At 33.9% G+C, this 24,367-nt stretch overlaps 1 protein-coding gene across 1 annotated transcript; it reads left to right on the top strand.

Annotated features, from left to right (window-relative positions):
- Nucleotides 1–3,824: 3,824 nt before the first annotated feature.
- Nucleotides 3,825–21,651, top strand: LOTGIDRAFT_123653 (hypothetical protein; the record flags this gene model as incomplete). The annotated part of the gene is made up of 6 exons (XM_009060767.1): nucleotides 3,825–4,302; nucleotides 5,086–5,352; nucleotides 16,324–16,490; nucleotides 16,864–17,066; nucleotides 20,953–21,132; nucleotides 21,480–21,651. Coding segments are annotated over 6 exons (1,467 nt in total), but the record flags the coding sequence as incomplete, so codon positions are not given.
- Nucleotides 21,652–24,367: the final 2,716 nt, after the last annotated feature.

Below are 24,367 nucleotides of genomic sequence, written 5' to 3'. Positions count from 1 at the left end.
CAATACACATAAAGGGTTATTGCTCTGGACCTTATATATAAAATTAGCAGATTTTGCAATAGTGACGTTATAAAACACTTAGTTTTAGTAAATTTGCAAGAACCACAGATGTCTGGATAATAATGGGAATGATGAAAGTCTTTGCTATTAGTGTCTTCAATACACATAAAGAGTTAATAATAAGAGCCTGACTAAAACTCTTACTTTTAGTGAAATTGCAAGAACCAAAGACATCCGAAAATTGGAATGGAGCAAATCTTTGCTATCAGTGTCCCGATACACATAAAAGGCTAGGAAATCGCTTACAATCCCTTTAATCTTTACTTCCGACTGTCAATTACCACTATGATATAAATATTTCAAATTATACCAAGTGAATTGGTGCACACTGCAGGTTTAGTTGACTTCAGTAAAGAATTTTAAACGATGTTTGACTTTTTTTTTAATTTAATAAAATGACTGACATTTGGGAATTCTAAACCCAAACCTTGAGCAAAGTTTAGAATATTTTTTAGTAGATTGTTGTTGCTAGTAAAAATATTTTTGTGTTTTATAAGTGCATTTGATGTGTTACAATCAGTGTTTAATCCATACTCTTATCAATAATAGATGTAGTCATGGTTAACTTTATTCAAATAGCTTCATGTTAATCAGTCATCAACCTTTTTTCTAATGGAGGGACAATGGATAAAAGCTAGCTTAACTTTTAAATAAACCAGTTGAGTCTACTGATACCATCATAAATTGAAAGTTATCATACGAATTGAATAAGAAGCCTCTTTTGAAAATATGTTTTGGACGTGTTGAAATGAAATGAATGGAGTTTTACATCCTACTTTCCTACACAAGTGGGCTAATGAAGACGGGCAACACCATGCAGAGTACAATGAGAGAAATTTTGCCAGGACAGCGGCATTAATTTGCTCTTTTTCGATTTTCAACTGTCTAGGGATCTTTAACATGCACAACCTTTAGCACACTGGACCTCAGTTTATTGTCCTATTCAAACGACTAGACGCCTTTTCCATGTTAGCCCCTCTTACCTACATCACTGACAGGGGGAAACGGAATTGAAAATTTCGAAAGTATTATCTGGACCTATTCCAAATTGAACCGTGCACCTTCAGGTTAGCGAGCAAACGTCTAACTCACTGAGCCACCGCGACTTGCTTGGACGTGTTGAAGAAACAATGATGATGTGTAATGTACTTTTAAATTGAATATCTAACCTCAAACGAGTCACAATGGCACTATTCTGCATTCCTCCAAGAGTAGAAATCAATATTAAGACAATGGGTGGAAATTTGAGAAATTTCACAAAATGACATGAAAGAAAAGATATTAAATATTTAATGACCTTGTCGATGTTCAATTTCTACCTGGAGCTTATACTCTTGAAAACTTAGTCATTCTTAGTCATCTGATTGGTCAATCAATAAAATTGATTTTAAATTTTTGAATTAAATTCAATCCAATCAGATTTCTCTATGTATTAAAATCTGGATTTTATCTGTTTAAAAAAAACAGCGGGCATGTGCAAAACCATAGAAATTAAGTTATATCAAATCTAAAATTTTTCTGTTTTTAGAAATTTTAAAAAGTTAATAACATCTGCTTCCTAATGTTCTTATATAAAATATGAATTGCGATGTATTAGGGCAATAAATCATGTCGTTGGATGAATATGGTTTTTTGTATCAATCAAGAATTTCTGTAGTTTCACAAAATAATTCATTATTTCTTTTTTGGTAATCATTTGTTGTTTTTTGTCAGGAATTGAAGATCTTTATATTACTTGAAAAACTTATTATCATTATAATCATTAGATACACAGGAAATAGCCTTTAAAGTCTGTTAATAAGTTGCATAATATATGATATAACATCCTACTTTCTTTGGTGAAAATTTTTTGTCATTTCTTGTTGGGAATTGACAAACTTAAAGGGAGAAGTCCTAAAGTGATATAGCATATTTTGCGAATAGTGACATCATAAAACACTAGTTTTAGTGGAATTGCAGGAATCACAGACCTCTGATTGAGAATTGGAATGTTGAAAATTGATGCTATTAGTGTCCCCGATACACATAAAGATTTTAGAAAACCTCTTTACAATCTTTTAACATTTCAATTAGTACAATGACACATAAATTCCTTTTAATTCATTGAACAAATACAAAACATACTTTCAATTCAATACCATATTTATAAAGGTCATTAAAGATTATTATTTACTCTTGTCTTATTGATTGATTAATTGATTGATTTTGATTGCTCATCTTCTAGTATTGATCATATTGATCACACTTGTTGAACAGGAGAGTGGTGAAACAATGGATTTGTTTGCCTTGGGCCTTATTACTAAAAAACTTAATTTGAAATGTTTTGAGTTTATTTGCTTAATCACTGACTTGGTCAAACGGATTGATGCTCAAGAATAAGACCCTAAATGAAGTGGTTAAATTAAAAATAGATGCTAATAAAAAACGGAACGAAAGCTTGGTTTATTTTGGTGAATGTTGCAAATTGTTATGATTTAAAGAGGCAAGTGCGCCATTTTTGGTAGTTGATTTAGTCTTTAATATATGTCAATAAAGTATGATTGGTAAAAAAAAAATGGTACATCTGTCCCTTTAAAAACAAAGCTGCCAGTGGGTGTACATTACCATGCCTGGCAATCTAAGTTTCAAAGGGATAAAGGATTATTTTCTCAACTCTCGTTATTTTGACACAATACCATTGCCTACATTCACATAAAGTTAATATAAGATTTTGAACGACAGAGAGCACATAAAACAAAAACCACAAAGATTTTAACTCATGTTTCTATACATGTAAATATGAAGTCTATTTTCTACTCGAGTCAGATAAGTTCAGCCGTAAGCCATGGAAACATCTTAATATAACCCAAACATCTTGAGTTTCAAGAGAAACATTGTGTAAAAACATGTCTAGGCTATGAAACATGTTAGATAATATACTAATACATGTTTTATGGGTTAATGAAAAAGAAATTCTAGCCTCTTTTCTATGGTTTAATGGAATTTAATGATAAAAAACCCAGACTTTTAATTTTTTTTAAAAATACTGCTTGGATATAAATAGATGTACTTATATATGATTGATAAAAATTGATGGCCTCTTTCTTGGGGGATTCTATAGCTTTTTATGAGATAAAACAGACTTTTCAGTAGAAAAATAGACTATGGAATAATATACTAATTCTTGATGATTACATAATAAAAAAAAATACTGGTTTTTTAATTTGGTGTTATGGCATTTTATGAGATAAAACAGACTTTTCTGTTGAAAAATAAACTGCTAATTTATGAATTATGTTAAATAATATTCCAAAATATGTTTGATGAATACATTAAAAAAAATTCTCTACTCTTTTTTGATAATAAAAAGAAAAATTTTTTATAGTAGGAACATAGGCAGTATTATTTAATGATGTAGACAATAACCGCCCTGGTTTTTGCTTCCATGTTGCATATATATTTTCAAGATATTCTCAATACAGTGTAGCCATGTTTATCCGATAATCTGGAAACCCCGCTATCCACAAGCTTTTTACTGGGAACGGATAATTTACTATGTAACATTACCCGTTAATCCGGTGATTCGGTTTCTAGTTCCGCACGGCTCTGATAGGGAACCAATTATCAAATTCGATAGTAATTAGTTTTCATCATCCTTTTGCGGAACTGTGAATTCTTGTCACTGACGTTTAATTTTTCAGATATAATCATGTCATTTTAAGTCAACCTTAAACAAAAGTTAAATTTAAGATTTTCATGTTTTCTCTTTTCCTTTATTTCAGGCAATTACCATTGAGAAGATTCCAGAAAAACTGGTGCTCAATGCATTTTCGTTTCTCAAACATCGAGAGTTGGGAAAAGTGGCTCAAGTGTGTCGAAAATGGCGTCTTTTGGCATACGATAGCAGACTATGGAAATCGGTTTCGTTAAGACCTGAGTATTCTGGACTACATGTGAACAATGTAGAAACATTGTTGGCTCTGATCAACCTACGATTTGGACCAACGTTACATTATATTGAACTTCCATGTGACCTAATTACAGCCCCTATTATGCAAGAACTGTCAAACAAATCACCAAATCTTCGCTATATGGTTTTAGATTTCTCCAACGCTATGCAACTCCACGATTTTAACGATATGAATGCGTTTCCGTGTAATTTACGAAGTTTGTGTATATGTTTATCTGAAGTGATATTTTTGGAAGGATTTATGCGTCGAATATACAGTTGTTTGTCGTCACTGGAAGTTCTCCATCTCATAGGTACACGTAAGTTCTAGAATCAGTTCTTCATTCATCTTTTATCATTTTATATTTCTCATCTGAGAACATATACTTTATCAGTGCTCTTTATTACTTTTGATGGTAGCACTAATGATCAACAGTATCGACCGGGGCTATCGATACTATAATGAAGTTGTAGAGTTGAATTGGAGTTTGGGGGTTTCGTTTGAGTAGGTCTGGGGGTTGATATACAAGTAGTTGCTAAGCCGAAGTGTCGAGATGGTCTTAGATGCTGGATGTTGGGTTTTAGATAGGGTTAAGTATAAATAACGAGATCTGAAATAGTAATGAATTGGAAAACATTTAAACATTTAGAATATACGGAGCACAAAATCATAGTTTGGAGGTGCCATTGTTCACCCAAACCTGCGTTCGAGATCTACGGTACTTATAATCTTTGATTCAAGAGATATTTACATTGTGTCCTTATTTCGTACCTTATAAGTGTTTCAATTGATGATATATCCCGACATTGCGATATTCAAACGATATGAATTTGTATCCGGGTATTTATCATGATACAGGTATATCGCCCAGTTTAACCATCTGACAAGGAACAAAATGCGGCTATACAGGATTACAAATTTGTCCATTTACTATATTTTTATTTTGCCTGTAAATTCCCTCTGTTGACCATTTTTATTCTAGGAAGTAGGAACGTTTGAATTGCCAACAGAGAACCATGTTATACTTTTCATATCATGCCTGTTGATCATTATTACCAAACATCTATTAATTTTTACTTGACCATATTTGTTTCAGGAACTTTTGAGATGTCCACGGAATCGGAAGAAGATGTGTATGAAGTCATCAACATCAGTAAAATCAAAGCACATACGCCAAATTTAAAAATTGTGAATTTTTACGGAATTAGTTTTCTAGATGATTCTCATATAGAACTGCTGACGTCAAACTGTATTCACCTGGAATGTTTGGCTTTGAATTTCTGTCTACGTATTAAAGGAGCCTCGTTTAAAACTTTGATTCAACGATGTAAAAAACTTAAAACTCTACTGCTGCAACATTGTGGTAAGTTTACTCTTTGAATTTGTTTTGGATTTCAGTGATTTTGATAGCTGGAGCGAGTTTCATGCAAACTCAACAATCTTAAAGGAACTCCTTCACTATCCATTCGACCAATCATATGTTAGTTTCTGAAACAGAAATAATCAGTAATTGTGTTAACAGCTTACTGTCGAAATTTGAGTCTTCAAATCCATGTGTATCCATAATTATTCATGTTTGAAAGTTAATTTTTTTAGTACTTGTTAAGACTATTAAAGCATAATAAAGACCCAAATCAATCCCCTAAAATGCCGACTGTCCCTCTTTAACACTGGATTATATTTGAACACTGAAAGTAGCAGTGGATACTAATACTCTGAAAGCCAAAGCCTGATATAATGGACCATTTATTCATCTATTTAGCACCCTTCAAACTCTTTTTGAAATCGACCACAAACAGGCATACTTTCTATCAAAATAAATTGTGTGCATATGATTGGAAGAGCTTAGGGCTGGGCGATATACCAGTATCACAATAAATACCGGTATAGGAATTTATATTGTTAGTAATATCGCCTTATTAAAAAATACTGAAATGTCACCATATCATGATATATGATAATTATTATATATTATTGATATATTTTTGTTCAGATAAGATCATCAAAATTCTAACAAGTAACTAAATATTTGTAATAGTTGTTTTTTTCATGATGTTAAAGACCCTTATTGTCATATATTAATGCGTAATATTGTGATATCAACTTAAACCAATATCACCCAGCCCTAGAAAAGCTAATTTGTGAATATGGTCTTCTTTTTGTTGCCTGTCACTTTTACTTCTTTTAACTCCCATGTGGTTGGTGAGTTGGACCCTTGCCCACAATCCTAAGAGTTTGATCTTGTCATAATTTGAGGTGATCTCTTCCATGTTTCCAAACTAGCTTTCTCGTTTTGATGGGACAATAAACAGAGGTTCTGTGTGCTACAAGCTATGCATGTAAAAAATCCCTCTACAGCTGGACTCAAAAAAGAGTACTCTAATACTTCTCTCCTGGCAAAATTTGCCACATTACACATTATAAGACATGATCCATCTTCATTAGCCTAATCAGGTGCAGAAAAATGGACCTAAAACTCCATTTCATGTCAAGTAAGTCTTTCAGTTGACTTTTACTAACTCTTGAAAGACTGTAATATTGCCAAAATGTGGAGCTTTTAGTCTAGAAATAGTTGAATCAATATCATCTTTATAACAATATAGATATTTTACTACATGTGGTTGACTTTCACTAACTCTCATTCTTGTTTCAATAATTGACTATTTGCCGTGTCTGCGTGATTCTATTACAGACCAGATATTGAGTGGTTTTATACGAGCAAATTATGTCAAATAAATGAAGCCACAAATTAGCCAAGTACCAGCATTGATTCCTCATTATTGAGCTGATTACTGTAGAACTGTTTCCTGTCCTGGCACTGGAATGAATGAATGGATGGAGGAATTAAGGAATGGATGAATGGAGCCACAAATCAGCCAAGTTCAAACATTGATTCTTTAGTTGATTAGTGTCGAACTGGTTATAGATGGAGTGGATAAAAATGAATGAATAAGGCAACACAGGAATTGGCCTAGAACTGTCTTCAGTTTAACATGGTGCTGGGCAATAGATTAGAATGCATGCAAGTAAAAATCATCAATTCTTGATGCCTGTCCTGGCACTAGAATGCATGAATGGAGGAATGAATAAATGAATGAATCGAGCCACAAATTAGCCTAGTACGAACATTGATTGTTCATTATTAGGCTGATTAAAGAAGAACTTCTTCTGTTTACCATTGATCTAGGGTGGAAGGATGGATGGATAAATGAGTGAGTGAGTGAATGAATGAACTAATACAGGAATGAATGAATGAATGAATTAGCCCAGTACGAACATTGATTCCTCATTATTGAGCTGATTACTGTAGAGCTGTTTCCTGTCCTAGCACTGGAATGAATGTATGGAGGAAGGAATGAATAAATGAATGAATGAATGAGGTCACGAATGGCCTAGAACTGGTTTCAGTCTAACACAGCGCTAGGCAATAGATATAGAATGCATGCAAGCAATAGTCGTCAATTCTTGATTACTGTAGAACTGGCTCCTGTCTAACTTGGTATCGAAATGAATGAATGAAAGGACAACAATGATTGGTTCAAGAATACTATCATTTTCTTACTCGGTGCTTGACAATAGAGTGAATGAATGGATGAATGAATGAATGAATGAATGAAGGCACAAATTAGCCAAGTACGATCATTGATTCATTATTAGGCTGCTAATTGTAGAATTGGTTCCTTACAATTATTTGGCCAGGGATGAATGAATGAATGAATGAAGAATGAACCTAGTGATTCTTGGCTGATTACTATTTGCTATCTAACTTGGCCCTGGAATGAATGAATGAATGAATTAGCCACTAGAGTGAGAGAACGAACACATGAATGAAAGAAGCCATAAATTTCTCTTGTGCAATCATGAAATCTTGATTATTGGGTTAATATCTATTGAACAGTTTCATCATTTAAAGATGGGTTTCCTAATTTTTAAGTGTCAAACTATTTGATTAGTTGATGTTTCTAATGAATTATCATGTATTCTTAATCAATTCATTATGTTCTTATTGCATATAATTAAGAGTTTTAACCAATCATAAATGTCCATGTATGTACTGCCTGGATAAACAAAACAATACTTTTTGATCTTTCTTAATCGGTCACTCATTGGAATTCTGCTGGTAATTCTCTTCTAATTTAGCTAATTATGAATTGATTATGGACATGTGAGACAAACTGGTATTTTTCCAAGTCAGTAGAACACCTCTACTTTCTATTCATATAAGTATTAGCATTTTCATAAATGAAAACACGGGAACCATCTTTAATACAGCACAGGACACTAAAATGAATAAATGAATAAATGAGTGAATGAATCCAACCCTAGTTGTCCACATTTAATCATGAGTTCTTTCCTCTCTTAACACAGCACTGGACTTTGAAATGAAATGGAAGCAACCAACCAAACAAGAAAAATGAATGACACTAGTTGCATACTATGTGAGATGAATGTCCTAGCAAGAGAGAAGAGATAGAAATAAAAAGTCAAGAGCTAAGATAATCAATAATATGTCTGGATGTAGTTTTATTGAACCTACTGTTCTCTAATCAATGGTCTTAATTTACAACTAGAAATACTCTAAATACAGTCATACTCAGAGGGGAATTATAGCATTTAATATCAGATTGCTTATTTGCTTTGAAACATAAAGCAGCTTTAAAGTGACGGGTTTGCCAGTTTTTAGGAGTTGATTTGAGTGTTGAATATATGTAAATAGTCTTCAGAACTACTGGAAATGTACGAAAATTGCATAATTCATTCAAAAATACCTCAAACTAGGAATTTCACTTTTGTTTTTGTGTATGGCAGAGTCTCAAAAAAAAGACATTTGATCAACACACATTGATTTGAAGGTTCAAATTTCGATGGTGAGCTGTGAACACTATTACTGATTAGCTTAGCTAAGAAATTTCTCTTTGTTAGAGGTATGAATGGTCAACAGATGGTGAATCTGCTCCGTTGAAGGAAGCCTATCTACTACTAAGTTCTCAAATTTGGTCAATCAGAAGTCATATCCGTTGTTTCTGTATCAATTCATTTTACTGTTATAAATGTAAGATGAAATAAAATGACGCAACAATTGAAATTTTTTTTATAAAACACCAAAAATTTGAAAAATTGACCTTATTTACAAGATAAATACTGGTATAGAGAAGTCACTGATATGAATAAAAATATTATCTGAATCTCTACAAATTCATAGCCTATTAGTATCTCAGATATAATCTCTCTTATATTTCTGGTTCATCAGTATAAATATAAGGCTTATGTCAAATTTACTGAGAGTTTCACATTTTCTATATGGAATAACCTATAAGCTTATTGCCTGAATATACCAAGTATAGAAGTTTTCTTCTGAAGTTAATAGTATCAGGAAAAAAACTCGTGAGTAACCCTGACAATTTCTGGCCTATCTGTATTAACATTCTATGCTTGAATTTGCAGCCAAGCAGTATAAATATAAGACTAATATGGAATTTACTTTGGTTTTCACATTGTTTAGACCAGTGAATCTCAACCTCAGTGAGATCATTCCTCCCCGAAAGAGTTTTTCATAAATTGATTCCTTCCCAAAACAAATTTCAGAAGAAAAATGTATTCAATGATTAACCATGAATGATATAAAATCATACTCCACATAGTTCTATGTGACCCTTGGGGCGGATGTTCGTTCATGATTTTCTGTATATTCTGGGTGAATGACATCAATTTCAGTCGTAGATCCCCTTGCCTCTCATTTCCTCCCTGGTCAGACGGTTCCTTTAATTTCCCCTCTTGGCAATAATCCCTCCCTATAGTCTTCCGATTACTCCCTTGGGGAGGAATTCCTCCCCTGTTGCGAAGCACTGCTCTTGATAGAAAAACCTGTATTGTTTAATTTGAATACTGAGTAGAGATTATCTTCTGAATTTACTAATAACAATCAAAGCTCTTAGTTAAACAAATTTCTAGCAATCAGCAACTCAGTTAAAATGTCTGGCCTATGAGTATATATATATATGACTAATTCTCAAGTGAAAGAACTTGGTTTAATTTCTAGCTTATCATTAGGTATACCTGTATCATTAGGTAAAATCTTGCTAGAATTTCTAACCTGGCAGTATAAATATTACACTGATTCTACTGTGGTTTATTTTTAACTTCAGTTAACATCAGATGTTAGATATATAACTCATAATAACTATCTTGATATACAACTAGTATTTTACAGGTATACAGGTAGATAGGTATTCACCTTCAACATGTTCTCTGGCATTGCTCTAATGAAATGATGTGAAATTGAGAATAACGTCCTACTTTTCTTAATTTGATTGAGGAAATGAGGCAAGACAATGTCATGCAGTGAGCAATGAGTACATTTTTTCCAGGACAACTAGCAATATACAGGTATACAGGTAGAAATTGTTCGACTTCAACATGTTCTCTTGTATTGCTCAAATGAAATGATGTGATAGTGTTTTATACCCTACTTTTCTTCACCTGATTGACCTAATGAAGATGGGCAATGTCATGCAGTATATAATGAGTACACTGGTATTAGCCTTTGATTTCTGAAGGGAGCAAGGGATCTTTAACATGCACAGCCTGTAGCACACAGGGCCTTAGTTTATCGTCTTATCCCCACAAATAGACACTTTTCCATTTCACTGACAGGGAAGCGCCGCTGAAAAATGAAAAATATTTCATGGACCTATGTCAGGTTTAAACCCTGATAGATTAATTTCATAACATTCTAAATATGCAACTGGCCAGCTACCTGGATTAATACTTGATATATTTACTGTCTGTTTCTACTTTCAACATCTTCTCTTGCTATTAGATTACGTATTATAGATATTAGAACAGGGATGTTGAGATATACCTATACACCACAAGGGGGAGGGGCAAAGTTGAAGCCACATAATTGGCAAGGGGGGCTCATTTCTGACCCCATGGAAATTCCATTGATTAGAACTTTTCCCTCAATTAATCACATGGAATAAACTAACTAGTATCTATTCAAATCATAATTCATAAAACCAAAAACTTCCATGATGTAAAGTAATGGTAATAACCCGAAATGGTAATGCCTGTGCCTGTGCTCTCATAGAATTACTTAACCGCCGCAATGTTTCAACCTGAAAATTCCTAATATCTGTGTGTATTTGCACTAACAGTTCTCTCTCACCAGAGGTTAAGCCTGCATGTCTGTGCTCTCGTTACATTACTTAATGCAATGTTTCAACCTGAAAAAACTAATGGTTTGATATTAGATCCCCTCTAACACTGGGTTGGATCACTGTGTTTTTGTGGCAGTGAAATATCTCAGTCGGTAGCGTTTTGGATTGTCGTCTGCTAGGCGATAAGGTGCTGTGGGCTTGAATCCTCCTCAAGCCTTGAGGCTCAAGATAAGAAAAATTCTGATGACTGTTCCTGTGCTTCGGAGCTTCTGCCCGGTGTCATCTTTCAATCCGAGTAAACACTGTGCAACTATCAATTTAGCAGTTATTGTGGTATAAGAAAATTCTTATTATAACTAATAACTATGACATATATTAGGATTTAATCGCTCCTGTTCTTTTTTCACAAGCTTTGTTTGGCACCATTTTGATTTCCATTAAATGTCTTTGCAAAGGTTTCTGCAATTCTAGAAAAACTTGACAGGGGGATGAGATCAGATACTGGTACCATTAAAGCCAAATTCAGCTAGTCATAGCATTTTTAATTTTCTATAATTAAAAAACATGTAAAATAATTGAAAGAACCACCTGAATGTAAAACACCTGAAACAGGATATTGGCTGAAGTGTCAATGGACAGTCCTTTAATTTGTCACTTCCACTTGTTCAGCCATTCGAGATAAACTTATCATTCGACAACAGCTGAAAATGTTAAATCCTCAAAACGGGATATAAGTGGAAGTGAAAAGAGAATAATTTTTACGCTTTCTTTTGTCCAGTGAGTCACAAAACAGATATGTCTGTTAACATCTGATTGGTATGAAGGAACAACTGGACATGTTTTGAACTGTCAAAGCAGGACATTTGTTGAAGTGTGAAGAGAGAATTTTTTGCTTTCACACTTCTTGTGCCACCACACTTCACGATTTTGTTGATTAATATTAAAGAAATATATGATATGATTGATGAATTGACCATAGCTGAGCATTTAAACCTTTAAAAGAGAATAAGGTGGATCTTAAAGGGGAAAGTATTTTAAATTAGAATGCGTGTCTAGCTGGCCACCAATATTTTCCATTCAAAATAAATCTAGAATGAAAATAAGATGAAGTCCCCTTAAGTTTTGCTTCACATGGCCAAAACACATTTCAATGACTCGTTCCAAGGAAAAGAGTGAAATGTTTAACAAGATGAAATTGAATGTAGAACACCTGAAATGATATTTTGACCACCTGGAAACAGGATCTAAGTTGAAGTGTTATAATAACACTGTCAGGAACTAACACTTATAGTGAAAACACACTGTTTCCTACACAATAACTCCTTTACACCTTGATGTTAAAAACTCATATAACATATGGTGATATTGATTTAGAATGAGAGAGGGGGGGGGGGGGGCTGTTTAAGTTCTTACAGATGAGTCGCAGGGCTAAGGAAAATGATGATATTGATTTTAAATGGTGGGGGTGGGGTGTAAGATGCCAGTACATTTGTGAGATCTAGTAAATGTTACAATTAGAGTGAAAACAATGTTTCCTACCCAATAACACCTTGCCACTGTGATGTTCAGGAAGATTGGTGGCTTGATTGAAGGTCCCAATCAAGGGAAGGGAAACTAACACTGTCAGTGAAAACACAGTGGGCACCTTGATGTTTGAAAAATATCTTGGGCATGATTCTTGAAAGGGGTTTGATAAGGCCAGCATGTCTTCAACATATTCACCTCATACAATACAATTTGAATAAAAATGACTGTCCAATCTATTTATAAATGGCAAGGTTTATCAGTAGCAATGAAGGGTGTTGCACCAGGCAGGGTATTCTTACTTTTTTAAACACCACCTCTATGATAATGATGACTTCCTCATGTGAAAAGTTCATTAGCTGCTGCAATGTTTCGCCAATATGTTGTTTTGACTTCCGGTTCACTTTGCGGTCCGGATTGTTAGTACTTGGTTTATTTATTGAAAATCAATGGGGAAGGGAAGGCATGGTAGGCCTACTTGTGTGGACAAATGTCACAGTTGTATCCATTTGATTCCATAATTAAATTGATCAAAGGCAAAGATATGGTAGGCATTACCGATAGTTTTAACAACAGGCTTGATTTGGTGAGAACTAACTAGTAACTAGTGTATGATATTATAGCCATGTTATTCTATAACTCACTTTATGACTGGCAAGTTGAAGTTGAACAGAAAATGATGTGCAACGACTAGGCGTATTAATTATTAAAATAATTTACACCTATAGAACAATGAGAGAGTGTTAGCTAAGATTATATCTCGTGGTTCAAGTTGAAATATAGATTATTGATGTACATTTAGTACTGTAAATTATGGAAGCTCTCTCAATACCTGAAACGTTGTTTTGATAATTCATAATCCATAATATGTTTTGTCAGACATTAAATATAGAACTTAGACTACAAGATGATTGTTATCTGGATTCAAATTGTTGTCTGTTGAATGATAACAATAAGCTCAGTTTCTTGTATCCATTCATACTACTGAAAACTGACATTGTGCCAATTTGTGAGGTAGTTGAACCAATTTAGTGTGTTTTTTCCAATTTTGACAGCTCAGTGTCTTGTTAACATCCTAACTACTGGCAACTGACAATAATTCTGATCACATACTTTGAATGTTTGTCAAGTAGAGCTCTAATAAAAATCCATACCAGCAAAACAATTCCATTAATCAAAATCTCGTTCAAAGCATGACAAAATCAAGAGTAAAAATATTATAGTAGTGGACTCCTCCAAAGAGAAGTACCATCAGGTGTTTCGAAAAGAGTAAGCATGGTCTGCTTCACGCGCGACACCAGCCACTACTATCTGGGTCAACATCATGAGATACAATCAGATCAATCTAAAGCAGAACACAGACAGGAAAGATAACTCTTCACCCCTCTCCCTTCTTCAGTTCTCAATCATATTATGCCCTTGCATCTGCTGTAGAAAATTGTTCTATACCTGGCAACCCCAAGAAAGGTGAAACATCTGTTAATAATTCTACCTGTATGTTGATTGTTATCAATATTTACACCTGTTTATACCTTTCCTACCTTCTCTTTCTTCTAGTTTTAATCTAACACAGATCTATCATCATCTTTAATCTAATCTTAATATCTCCGACTCTGATGATTATCGTGTATAATTTGTAGAGTTTGAAAGGCTATATAGAAATTAGTCCGACAACTCTAGCCTCACCCAGTTCTTCTTCATATGTGATATGGCGAACCGCGGTGGCTCAGCGAGTTAGACACTTGTTCACTAACTTGTAGGTCCAGGGTTCAATCCCGGCATAGGTGGAGATAATACCTTTAGATTTTTCAACCCGGTTTCCCCCTGTCAGTGATGCAGGTAAGAGGGGCTGATATGGAAAAAGTGTCTAGTCGTTCAAATGGGACAATAAACCAGGCTGTGTACTTTAAAAATCAATTATGTGTATCTGGGGATACTGATAGCACCACTTTCCACAATTTCAAATTTCAGTCAGATATCCTCCTGTAATTATAGAAAATGCTTCACTATAATTAGCAGTTTGCAATAGTGACGTTATTTAATTTAGTGGAATGATTGAAAATTGGAATGGTACAAATCGATGCGATCAGTTTTCCTGATATACATAAAAAGTTAAGAAATCCTCCATACAACCAAGAAGATTTATATGATAACCGTTATGATCTTCTTTGATTTAGTTCATTGCATATTAGCATTAATAATTATTGTAAACATAACTTTAACCCTGTGCCAGTGCCTTATATTGAATAGTAACTTGTTACTCTTCAATCACCCTAATCTCCATACAATCCTTGTTATACCTGCAACATCTGAAAAAAGGGCAGGAAATGTTGCTGTCCTGGCAAAATTTCCCTCATTGCACCCTGCATGGCATTGCCCGTCTTCATTAGCGGAAAAGTAGGATGTAAAACTCCATTCATTTCATTTCATTTTTTTTATTTCTTTAATGAGTTAGGAATAGTGAGTTCATGCTTTAAATATTCCTTTGGTTGTCATCCTGTTTATCAATACAGTAGAAAATAGAAAGGAGAAAATACATAAGAAATGGGTCTAGACACATTACCAGCAATGTTGGCTTGTTTTAGATTGTATCTATGAAACTGTATCTTACGCCAGAAAGAATAGGTACAACATCTTTACGCACCTTCAATCAAGAAGAGTGTTTATGATATGTATATATCAAGTATATTCACTGGTGTATTTAGGGTGAGGGCCATTGGGCCCTGGTCCCCCCACAGGCTTGTGGAAGGTCAATGAGCACTTCATGAACTTCTGTGGAGAGACACCCCCCCCCCCCTCCTCCTTCCTCCTGAGCAATTTTCTAGGTACTCCCCTGTATATATTGACAAATGTGTAGAAGTTAAAGGATGTGTATATTAGATGTATGTATGAAGTATATAGCCCTAGGTATAAATATATAATAATTATTATAAACAATAGTAAGATATCACAGGTGATTTCAATCAACAAACTTTCTATAACATTCTACCAGTATCATATACCTGCTAATTCTTTAACCTATAAACTATCAGTTTATCAGTTCACAACCCATGTCAATTATATATTTTGAACATGGTACTTCTTGGCCGATTATAATAGTCCATTGTGGTACTTTTCCCTTTGTAGTTCTTGGATCATTTATTACGTATGTGCTCTTTGGTCCATTATGGTACTTCTTTGCTCCATTATGGCACCTCTTGGCCATTGTGGTTCTTCTTGGTCCATTGTGGTACTTCTTTGCTCCATTGTGGTATTTCTTGATCCATGGTGGTACTTTTTGATCCATTATGGTATTTCTTGATCCATTATGGTACTTCTTGATCCATTATGGTACTTCTTGATCCATTGTGGTACTTCTTGATCCATTATGGTACTTCTTGATCCATTGTGGTACTTCTTGATCCATTGTGGTACTCCTTGATCCATTGTGGTACTTCTTTGCTCCATTGTGGTATTTTTGGTCCATGGTGGTACTTCTTGATCCATTATGGTATTTCTTGATCCATTATGGTACTTCTTGATCCATTATGGTACTTCTTGGCCCACTGTGTTACTAAACACATTGTGATATGTTTATGGTGCATCTTGCATATGTTATTAAATCAAACTACAAACTAAATTAAGATATTTAAATTCTGGTTTATTTTCAGGACTAGAAGACCAGATGATGACTGCTGTAGCTTGGGAAACATCACAGATTACTGAGCTAGATCTAACTTCTACTGAGCTATCTACAGACTGTCTGGATAGTGTCTTGTCTCGGATGCCTGGATTTACTTATCTTGGACTCGGACATTGTGAATTCTTCACAGATAAGGTAGGGTTGGAGCTTCTTATATCAATTTTTACGAAGAATGTGTCAAAAGATCCTATAATGATAATGATATATCTATATAAAAAGTGACTTTCAATACTGTAAAAGAATGAACAAAGCTCTTGAGTGCTTTTTGAAAGATTGTCTATTCATATCAATTCAACAATCATATCTTGACGCGGGTTTTGAAAGTGGCAAGAGATGAAGATAGTTAAGTGGTATCAAGTAATTTGTTCCATACAGAAGCTTCCGAAAGACCTTGCTCCAACAGTCTGAAAATATCCTAGTATAAATAAAACTGTGGACTATAAGTCCCCACAATATATAACATTCGTGTCATTTCCCAAAATTTGGCATTCTGTCTTTTGTTTTCCAGGTTTTAGAGAAACTAATGGAGAAAGGAAAACTAGTCCGGCTACAGGCCATTGATATTAGTCACACCCACGCCCTGAGTGAAAATACCCTCTACCATTTTGTACATAACCATGGTTACAATCTCCGTGGACTGATGTTGGCTGGAAAATCAAAACTAACAGAAAACTTCTGGTTGATGGTTATTAGATATCTTAAAAACATCAAGTAAGTGTAGGTTTACTAAGAATGGTACAGTGCTTGATGTGAATATTCCTATGGCCTGTACTCATGCAATATTGAAAACTAAGGTAGAACAATATGACAGCCTGTTTCTAGGAAACTGTAATATAATTTTAAGTATGGTATCAGTGGAATATGAAGTTCCTATTGATTGGCAATCGGTGGCATCAAGTATTATTTTCAATCCATCTTTCTGCTGACTTGGTAAAACTTTCCTGTATCACTCCAATCTGGAGCAGAAAAACTGGATAGAAAACTCCATATCATTTCATGATCAAGAAGTCTTTTTTTTGTAGCAAAATTTCCCTCATTGCACACCATATGGCATTATGAAGCCTATCTTAGTCCAATCTGAAAGACATAACCTTGATCTATTTCATTTGTAATCTGATAAAAAACTTCTTTTAATTTTAAATTTGTTTAAGATTTGGCTGATAATTTAGCTAATTGCTTCTATAATATGTTATATGAGAGATGTCTCGATAGTTAGATTTAAAGTTAATGAATTCCAGACTGTTAGCTATCTGTGTATTAGGTAATATGTAAATTAAGAGGTCGTAAGGTCAGTGAAATGAGGTTAGTAGAAAACCGGGCTATCAGTATGATGATTGTGATAATAGTGTGATTGAATAACAGACTTGATTAGATCTGCTTCAATTATCACTATATCAATCACTAATAGTTCCTACGGAATTCTAAGTGGGGTGGGGGGAGTTTTATTTTACCATAGTTTTAACTATATGATTGACAATTTCTTTCAATATGGTTTTGACTAACAATGATATTGATTTTGACAATGGTAGAAAATGACTGTATAGGAATTGGGGAGAACTGTTTAATTTTATTACTATTTATAGAAAATATCACGTGTTTGAAACGTTTTTAATTGAAGGGGTGGGTATTACTGCAGTCTTGGTCCGAAATATTTGTCACCTATTAGAGTCTTGAGTAAAATCTTGTGTGTGCCCTCGTTTTTCACAACTAGATAATGGCGTCCCCGACAGGATTTATAATATCAAACCAGTTTGATAATTGTCTCTGATAGTTTTATCATCTGCATGACATCATCATTCAATCAAATTTATTTTCCTTTCAAGTGCATGCTCCACACGTGATTATTGACATTGTGGAAAACGACCGACTGGAGATTTTTGTCTCCTCTTGTGCCCGTGCCAGTCGACATAACTCTTGACAAGACTGTAGTTGGCGACAAAAATCTCCCATTACGAACACTCGTGTGTCCGGACCTTTAAATTAGGGGAGGGGGAATAGTGGTGTATGCTGTTTGCAACATTTGATTCAGAAATGCTTGTGTTTCCAAGGGAGAATCAGGAATGTGCACAAAATATATCTGTCTTTTTATCTTGAATGGACTTAAAATATCAACAGCTGATTTAACCTTAATCTGACCTTGATCTTATTTGTGTTGTACTTTATATACATGTTTATCAAAATGACTGTTCACTTGTTACACTTTATTACATCACATGATGCATATATAGGAAAGAGGCGGAGATTCTTGACTTGTCAATCATTTTGATGGATGCTTTCAATTACAATGTGACCTAATTAATTCACATCTTATGCTAATTGGTAATTTCCTGAGATAAACCATGGTTTAATTTTCAATATATTTATTTGTGTTTTCATAAACTCAATGGGGGACAACTGTCAAGGCTGATTCAAAATGCGGCAACTCTATGAAGGCCTCTTGTCGCAAACCTCTAATGGTCAAATGGCCCTCCTGTACCCACACAGGTGCTGCTACTGCCTGTCGGTCGTGTCCTTAAAATACAGTCAAATCAACAGCCCTGGAAAGTCCTGTATTAATTTCTTTCATATTAGGTTTAAGTCTATGTTGTGAAGACCCGGCTGCAAATTAAGTCATATCATGTTTATAAAGAAAGATAGGTAGATAGAGACCAAAGATAACAAGTTACAACTAGCAATATTTCTTATTGTATAACTTATCATCAGCTAGCTACTGTAGTTTTCTTAATTATTATCTGAGTTTGCTTTAGCTTTAGAGAACTGCTGTGGGTCTGTGAGTTACAAGCTTGCTCGCTAACCTGAAAGTCCCTGGGTTAAGTCCAGATTGCTTCAGCTTCAGAGAGCTGCTGTAGTGATTCAGTGAGTTGGACACTTGCTCCTTAACCTCAAAGTCCAGGTTTCAGTTTTGGCACAGATTGAGATAATACCTTGGGATTTTTAAATCGGGTTGTTCCCTGTCAGTGAAGCAGGTCCGAGAGTCTAGTCCTTTGTTTTGGACAATAAACTGAGATCTCATGTTCTAAAGTCTGTGCACGTTGACATTCCCTGGACAGTTGGAAATCGACTAACAGCAGCTACCCTGGAAAAATTTTACTATAGCACCAATCTGATAGTATCAATTTACTCCATTCCAATTCTTCAGTCAGACGTCTGTGGTTCATGCAAAGCCATTAAATGATGACATCACTAATTGCAAAATATGCTTTATCACACAAGGCTCTTCACCTTTAGAAATCTCTTTACAATCCTTGTAACTTCTATCGATCTTTGATCAGATAATTTGAAGTTTAAAACAGGCATTTATTGGAATGAATATGGTAGTAAATGAAGATATCAAGTTTATCTCTATCAATATCAGTTTAATGTCTAAATCAAGATAACAGTATTAATTGTCTACTGAGAAAACGGTTATCTTAGAGTTCAACTTATCATTGAGTAATTGTATAGTATCAATATTAATGTTCAGAGTCTGGAGATTTAGGTTTGATTTTGGAGGAGGGAATTTGATGCATAAATAGATTAATCTAAAACGGGGGTTCCTAAACTTATTCAGGTAGTGACCCCTTTCTAGGAATCTGCATCAGAATGTGACCCTTCAAAGGAAAAAAAGAACTTTTGCGTTTGACTCAAGTTTATTGTAATACATTGTTATCATTTATTTTACATTATCATCCAATATTTGACAGCGAGTTATTGATCAATATGAAGGTTACGCCTGTTTTTGAGCGACAAACATATTCTTCTCTATTTGTAATGTTATGATTACATACTTTTCATGAACCATATCAATTTTCTAAAAGTTTTCAGACTATTTCGCGACCCCAAGAAAAGTGGTAAGCTACCCCAATTGGAAACCCTGGATCTTAGGAAATTAAGATTTTCTTTAATCGTGGCAGTGGCATAATAGACATGTTGGTGCCTTTTTGCAAGGGCATCAATTTTCAGATGGTTAGGGCTTTGGGCGCATCAAGTCACAAAATCCAAACAGAACACATTTGATCATGTGTTTTGTACATTGTCATTGTTACAAATTTTAGAGGTAAAATATCAGGAAAAACAAGTTTAATTTAGATTGTGGTTTATGTGGCCCAGTTTGAAGTGAAGATTAATAGTTAGTAGGTTGAGTCTATTTTTACCTGTATTTTATCTGTTGACCAGGTGTTTTACTTATCATCTACCAGTTCTATTTATATTATTATTAAACTTTTATTAACATCAGTCTTAAAAACTGGTACTCAGTCTTCAATCAGTCTTTATTCAGAATTAGAAATTCCTTCTGATGGGAAATTGGAAGCCCATTTGAAATACTGAAATCTGTAGCTCTTTGACAGTCTTTGTTGGATCATTTGGGTTGCGCTTCCAGTCAAAACTAACTTAGTCTATAACACTGTTTAACATCTGTTTCACCTACATAGCTCTATTTGAAAACTTTACAGCTGAATAAAAATCTATTCGTACAAATGGGTATGGATAATTTGATGATTGGGTAGTTATTGCGACTTTTTTAAGAACACTTTTTCATTACAGATTTGATATGAAAAGCCCAATTCAAATGATATTTCTTCTTGATTAAAAAAAAAACTGATTTATATATTTACAGAGTGTGTGTGCTGGGTACAGCCAATGGTTGGTTTTTAAAGATGCAGAGTCGAGTTCATGTTGATCAGATCGTGGAGGCATTCGCTCAACAATGTCCGAGAATGGAGAGGTTGGAGATACAGTGGGATCCTGATACTATACGATACAGTGATAAATCTAGTAAATTTATTGATCATTTGAGGTAATATTATCCTTCAATAGCCTAATTTGTTTCATTGTTGTCTGAATCTAGTAGAGGTAATGATAGGTTATCTCCCATGTATGCATGTAGTCTTGGTAAACCAAATTCCATTGTCCAAAAATGATGTACTTATGTTTACATTTTGATCCATGCAAAGTCATTCAAGAACAACCATAAGGGTACTCTCTCTTAATATAGCTGATATAATTCAAATCAATATAGTATAAAAACTTAAATAGCTATATTTCATTTACAAGTAAGTTAGTGGAGGCCTTAAAGCTTTATTTTTTTAACATTTATGAATTAGAGTATACCTTCTACACTTATGTTGTGTTTTTATATTCCAGATTGAGATGTCCCCATCTTCGATCGTTCACACTAAGTGACGGAGAATATTATGAAATGGTGAAATCAAACTTTGAACGAGCCGATAGAGTAAAAGTTGTTAGGACTACAACTAACTATACAACTAGTATTGTATGCTTGTTGAACAATTACAAAGATTTACTCTTTAATTGAGAGGTAAGGAAAGGGGCTGGTGTCTGCGAGGGTTTGACAGAGTTCTTGGATTTTAGGAACAATAACCTACTATTCATTAAAAGGATAGGTGTGCCATTTTGCTGTTTTTATTAGAAATGTACGAAAATCTCATAATTCCTGCAAAAATACTTTAAACTAGGAATTTTACTCAGTATTTCTATATGTCGTTTCTATATATCATATAGTATCTTATCTTGACGAGTCATCATTTTAACATTCAAATTCTGAACACACATGGATTTGAAGGCTTAAATTTCAATGGTGAGCTGTGAACACTTTTACTGATTAGCTCAGCTAAAAAATTCCCGTTTTTAAGACTAAAGTATGATTGGTCAAAAAAATGACGTATCTGTCTCTTTCATATTGTGTGTAGGTTGAATGGCTTAATTGATATGCAAGGAGAGAGAGAGAGAGAGAGAGAGATAGGGGGAGGGGGGTGTGTAGAAGTTCTGTGAGAGAGTAGGCTGTTTTGTAAGAGAGATTAGTGCTCTTGTAGAGTGCAGGCATACTTCTTCCTACAACCTATCATTACAGTAATATATTACTTTAATACAGCCAATTATGAGCTTCATCTCAATGTTTTGTTTTATCTTATCTATTTCAGGGCTTTGTGTATGAGAAATTGTTAAAATGTGTGGATCCTATACCAGTAAATAATATAAACCAACAACAGAGGTATGATAAAACCAGTGTTTGATACAGACCTCTCTGATAATTGTGTGTTATTTTAGAAGTAAAGAATCAATATGAATTGACCCTGTGGATTATACCAAGTAACAATATATGATAAAAACCAACAATACTAGTGCACTTTGTGTTACCAATTGAATAAGTTTCCTATCTCTTGAGGTGTCATTTTAATGAATGTGATACAATGTGTTACTAATAGACTTAGTTACCAGAAGTCCTCTGAATGAAAATGAATGAATAATTCTGACAGATTTCACATAGATGATATCATCACAGTTTGTAGCTGTTTGTGTAATATACAAACCGGCAGTTTAATTTGGATCAATAATAGGCCTACAGATTGTGAAATATTTTACAACAGAACGACACAATTGAATTTGAAGTAACATAGTCTTTATATAAGACATTGTTAATAAATATCCTGTGATTTAAAAGGTTGAATTGTAATGAATATGAGGACAGAGTCACAAAAATATTTTAAGATCAAAAGCATAAAAAATCAACGAAAAAAATCAAAAAAATGCAAATCCTCAAAATGTAAATGACAAAATCAGGGTAACATAATTATTTTAATATTTTTAGCTTTCTTTAAATTTTGCTGAATGTTTCAGTTTATTAAGAAAAATAACCATTGAAAAATACTGTTCTGGATCATCTTCTCAATGTCAAGCTTTTACGAGCTTCATATTTATATCTTGACTGCAACATCCACCTTTCTTGTATCATAGAATGAAGCGATATGATTGGCAACACCAGGGAATACAGTCTAGTCAAAGCCCTCGACAGACAGACTGTAAACATTATGGTGAACAATCTAACTAAATCCCTGCATTTACAAACTTCAGTGATACAAGAAAGGTGGCTATTGGAGACAAAGTCTCTTGTGCTGATGGTACTAGATATGTTTACTTTACAACTTTGTTACAAGTTTCTTGGTACAAAAAGCTTCTGTTAGTTAGGTTTCTATTTTGACATGGCCAATGATCTCCTTCAATTTTTAAGGTGGAATATTTTGTGAGAATTGTGTTATTTTCCTACTTAATGCATGTTGAAGTATGCCTATTACAATATTTGTTAGTTGAGTTGTTTATTTGTTTTTTAGATTTATTTATTTATTTGTTTATTGTTTTGTATATCTTGTTTAGAATCTCCTGGTCTTATTTTTGATTGTCTCCCTTTTGAGATTTTTTATATTTAAAATACTTCATAATAATCATTTTCCTTGCCAATGGTACGATATTATCAACATCTAATATACCGAATGTTTCCGTGTATAATGCACCATTTTTTTACCCCAAAATGTGCACTATACACTGTAATAAGTACTACCATTGCTATAGGAACCTGACTAATAATATACATTATTGTGTGACCTGTGTTCAGTTTAAAACTGTTGCTTTGTGTGTTTATACCTTAGTTTTGTAAAAAAAAGTCAATATTGGCAGGTAACTTTCTATCAAATAATATTTCAGAGGCTTAATCTTGCTTGTACTAAAACAATGCCTTGATGAACATAACTTTAAGTGGAGGCTAATTTAGTTAAGCATTATTCACAAAAGCCAGGCACCTATGAGAGCCATCAGTTCAAATTAACTTTTGATCTAACTCGATGGCGTCTGCTTTAACCAATCAAATTTCTACCCTCTCTAGCGCTGGCATTTTGTGACGCGATGTTTATCAGGTTAGGTCAAAAGGTTGATTTGACGAACATCTGTCGTTAGACCCCAACTTAAGTGGCTATATTAAAAATTAAAGCTAATAAAAAAACAGAACAAAAGTTTTAATTAAACTGATGAAGCATTTAAATGGTTAAATATTCACTGTCAATTTTAAAAAAAATGCTTTATCATCCACCTTTGTAATTGTATATTATGATCCATTAGATTGTGGTTAGACAAGTATATTATGAACCTAGTCAAACAGAATATTGTTTTTGTCTGTGATAGAATAAATTATTAAAATTTTGGGATTGTTTTACTGTAATAAAGTTTTGTTAAAAACCAAT

The sequence above is a fragment of the Lottia gigantea genome (assembly GCF_000327385.1).
Source record: "Lottia gigantea unplaced genomic scaffold LOTGIsca_44, whole genome shotgun sequence".
NCBI classification, from domain to species: domain Eukaryota; kingdom Metazoa; phylum Mollusca; class Gastropoda; family Lottiidae; genus Lottia; species Lottia gigantea.
Note: the sequence above shows the minus strand (reverse complement) of the source record. Positions and strands in the feature narration are given on the sequence as shown.